The 4,241-nt window shown below is 36.5% G+C and overlaps 1 protein-coding gene across 1 annotated transcript in view; it reads left to right on the forward strand.

Moving 5' to 3' along the window:
• Smp_171780 (hypothetical protein) overlaps window positions 1–3,950 on the forward strand; it is a gene marked incomplete at its 3' end in the record, with an annotated part of 40,004 nt that extends 36,054 nt beyond the window's left edge. Inside the window, exon 8 of the mRNA XM_018796996.1 lies at window positions 3,803–3,950. Coding sequence (XP_018652082.1) covers window positions 3,803–3,950 — 148 coding nt within the window. The remainder of the gene's footprint in view (window positions 1–3,802) is intronic.
• Window positions 3,951–4,241: the final 291 nt, after the last annotated feature.

A 4,241-nucleotide genomic window follows, 5' to 3' on the forward strand; every position in this document is an offset into this window, starting at 1 on the left:
TCCAGAAGATACAAGTGTTTACGATAGAAGTGTTTATGAAAAATACTTCGGATCCGTTGGCCAGACACTATCAGCCACAAGTTACTGTGGGAGACAACAAACCAGATTCCAGTGGAGGAAGAATCGCTGAAAGTGGATTGGGTACACTCTGAGGAAATCACCCAATCGCGTAACAAGACAAGCCCTCACATGGAATCCTGAAGGCCAAAGGAAAAGAGGAAGACTAAAGAACATATTACGCTGAGAAATGGAGACAGACATGAGGAGTATGAAGAACAACTGAATAGAACTAGAAAAGAAGGCCCAGGACAGAGTGTGTTGGTGAATGCTGGTGGGAGGCCTATGCTCCATTGGGAGTAACAGACGTAAATAAGTAAGTAAGTTATTCGGGTCTAGGCAAAACTGATGTTAATATATTTGCTCATTTGAATATTCATAATTTCTATTTCAATATACAATAACTAACAACGTATCTGTTTTATCTTCATTTATTCAAGATATTAGCGGTTTATGTGATGGGGATCAAAATGAAAGTACATTTTCTTTTCGACTTGGAAAGTGGTTTCAAGAGTTGTTAAGTCAAAAAGTAAGTACTAGTTTGTGTTTTACAATTTTCATAATTTTATTTTTTAATATTATCAGAAGGGGTTTTGGGGAGATTTAGTATTTTCATAGTTGCAAGCGTGAGTCAATTGAAGCTAGACCACCATGGAAAACCTGGAAGCACTGGACGGCCGTTTCGTCCTATTATGGGACTCCTCAGCAGTGCGTATCCACGATACCGCCTTGCCAGATTCCAACCCAGCACCTATCAGTCTCGTGCCATAGCACTTAAACGATAGACCACAGAGCCGGTACCCAATGGTTTTAATGTCTAACTTCAACCGATCCACGTAATTGAGCAACCATTCACCAATGTCTTCAGTGAGTTGATATCTAACAACAGACTTGGTTAAACTCCACTGGTTACTGTTCTGACGCGAGACTGGTAGGTCCTGGGTTCGAATCTCGCGAGACAGGATAGTGGATGCGCACTGCTAAGGAGTCCCATATTAGAATGAAACGGCCGTCCAGTGTTTCCAGGTTTCTGATGGTGGTCTAGCTTCAATTGACTCATGATCTCAACTACATAAAATTACTAAAATCTCCACAAAACCCCCTTCTGATAATAATTATTATTATCATTATTATTACTATCATTATAAAGCAGTCAGTGAACTGAACTGATACTGCATTATTCTTTCTCATTTATACCTGTAACTCATCTAATGTTCAATATATATTTGGATATTGACAGTTAATGAGTATAAAATAAGAAAAGTGTCAGCGAGACTATATTTTATGGATGAACTAATCAGGTCTTGGATTTTGGCTCGAAATTCACTCATCCACCTATCTAAATAGCATTTCGGCATTATAGGTGATATCAGTTCGTGGTGAAAACCCCAAAATCTAGTTTCTAACCTTAACCATTAACTGTAAATCATAATTTTAATTCTTCAAACTGGTTTATAACCCTCATTTCGCTATAGTATATAGGTGGACACCCTCAAGGTTAGTCTGGTGTCGCTCAAAGTTCGTCCATAAATTATAGTCTTACCAAAATATCTTCTGAATCTTACTGTAAGCTAGTTGACCATGAAAATATTGCAACTGTGGTCGGAAGAAGGTTACGGGCGGCCAAACCAAAGCGTGGCATCAGAGCTTGAAGTCACTAACTTCTAGTCTAAGCCATGTTGGTAGATGCAAACTACTTGGTTGGGGTCCACGTGACTATCGTAACCAATGGTTGGAGACTCTGTGTGACATGGCTTAGAATCGATCACAATGGTGTAGGTGTATATACTCTTTATCTTCCCTTAAACCTTGAGATTAAAATTGCTTTCTTTCTTCCTGTACTACATCCTTATATACAATCTTTCATACATTACACCACAATTAAACTAACTACTTCTATGAGTTCAGTGTTCATCATGTATATATATATATATGCGATGGCATTTGAAGCGAAAGGTACTGGGTTCGAGTGAACATCAACTCTGAGATACAGGTATATTCAGCTGAAGAGTCTCAAATCAAACGAAACACGTGTCAAACTGGATTCCACTACTAGCCACTATTCATCTATGCTAATAAATTTATGTTTCAAATTTCATTTCATCTAAATAATTTTGAGTTAAAAATTCTTCTTACTGACTTGCTCCATGATGGTCTAACTTCAATTGACCCATGATCTCAACCAAATAAAATTACTGTAATAAAGAAAACTTGCGACTCTTTTTTTCTTTTTTTTGGGGGGGGGAACTAGAAACTGGAAAACCTAAATGAAAACATATTAGAGTTATGAATATATTTCCTTTTTTCCCCATCCTTTGGACAGTAAAAAAACACGAGAGATGATAACATTGAAATTCATTCACATAGTATTTTATATTTGAATCTTCCCATTGATGTTTTTAGGACTGCAACTGGTCAGTCTCTAATTGGCATATGTGCATACTGTGAGTATTGCCTCGATATAGCCTTAATTCACAAGCATGGTAACCAAAGATGGATAGTGGTTAGCAGTGGAATCCAGTTTGACAAGCGTTTCATCCTATCTGGGAAACGTCAGCTGGATGTACCTGTATCTCAGAGTTGATGTTCACTCCGAGACTCAAACCCAGCACCTTTCGCTTCAAACACCATCGCGTTATCCACTCGGCCACTGAGTCCTGATAGCCACTTGCTTGTGCAATGGAGTGAAGTGTAAATTCCCTTAGTATTGTATGTTTTGAATCTTCTTATTGAAATTCATGTTTAGATAATATAATGAATAAAGAAAACTGTTGTGTAGAAAATGTTTTTTTGCAATTAAAGTTATATACTGCTGAAAAACATTTATATTTTGAATGATTACAACGTTAAACTTCCATTCATAAGAAAGTTACTATCATAACTCTAGTGCTTAAGAATATCTTACTGTGACGAAATCATCATTCTAATGATGACTAGCTATTCAAAAGTGTATTTATATGAGTGATTACTATGCATTCGTAAATCCTTGTAAACCAGGGAATAATATACAATGTTTGATGAAGTTTTGTTCTCTAAACTGGATGGTTTAGTCGTGAAGCTTTCATTGTTATTTTGATCGAGATCTACAGGATAGACTGTAAGCCATATGTGGAGGCATTCGAACTTTTCACTTCTATTTGAAGTCTGTGTTGATGATGTTGTTCAGAAGAACTGTGAAAGCTCAACGACCAAACTATCCAGCTCAAAGAACAAAACTCAATCAAAATTATACACCTGAACGGCAAATATTCACCACCATCTCACCAATATACAATTGTGTGAAGCTGAGTGACACGGGCGCGAATCCGTCAAGGAGCACCAGTTCCCTCAAGATTACAGGTACGCCTTGCTGACTAGTGCCAAGTAGCATGAAACCCGGGTCCAGAGTTTCCTGTTGATCACCTCCAACCACCATCTTATCTCAATATATAGTGCACGCAGTGTCGAGCCACGTAAACTAGTAGCCACATTGCAACCTGATCGATAGCATTCGATCAACACTAAGAAGGACTTGACACGCATGACATTGATCACCACCCAATGATCAATCAACTGTGAAATCTCATTTCATTTAGTTGGATGTATAAAGTTTTTGGCTCATCATCAACTCTCATTTATTTCGAGATAATTAATCATTCCATCAGGAGATTATCGCTTGTTTCATCTAACCTCTTAACCCTTTATGTTTTCGTTTTTAACCTATCAGTTTATATAAATATTATGATCTTTTTTTCTTCTTCTTTAGATCATTACAACAAGATGATTTGAACTATTTATATCAACTATTATTACCATCAACCCCATGTTTAGAAGTATTTATTAATCGATGTTCCGGTTCTGGTGGTATATCATTTGATCAATGGCATAATTGTTTTGATATCCCACAAGGTTAGTTAGTTAGTTAGTTACATATCTATTAATTCATCTATATACATATGATCTTGTTGATAAACTACTAAAATCTGATCTGAAAAATACCGTTTTCAAAATAATCCTCAATCTGGGATAACACATAAATTCCATATCTGTTTTCATTATTATTAGAAACATTCTCAAAAGATCAGTGCTTTCAGGTTTTCTATGGTGGTCTAGCTTCAATTGATTCATGATTTCAACTATCAAAATTACTATAATCTCCAAAAAACCTTTTCTGATATTAATCAACATATGCTCACTAGTGACTG

This window comes from Schistosoma mansoni, chromosome 4, assembly GCF_000237925.1.
Source record: "Schistosoma mansoni strain Puerto Rico chromosome 4, complete genome".
In the NCBI taxonomy this organism is placed as follows: domain Eukaryota; kingdom Metazoa; phylum Platyhelminthes; class Trematoda; order Strigeidida; family Schistosomatidae; genus Schistosoma; species Schistosoma mansoni.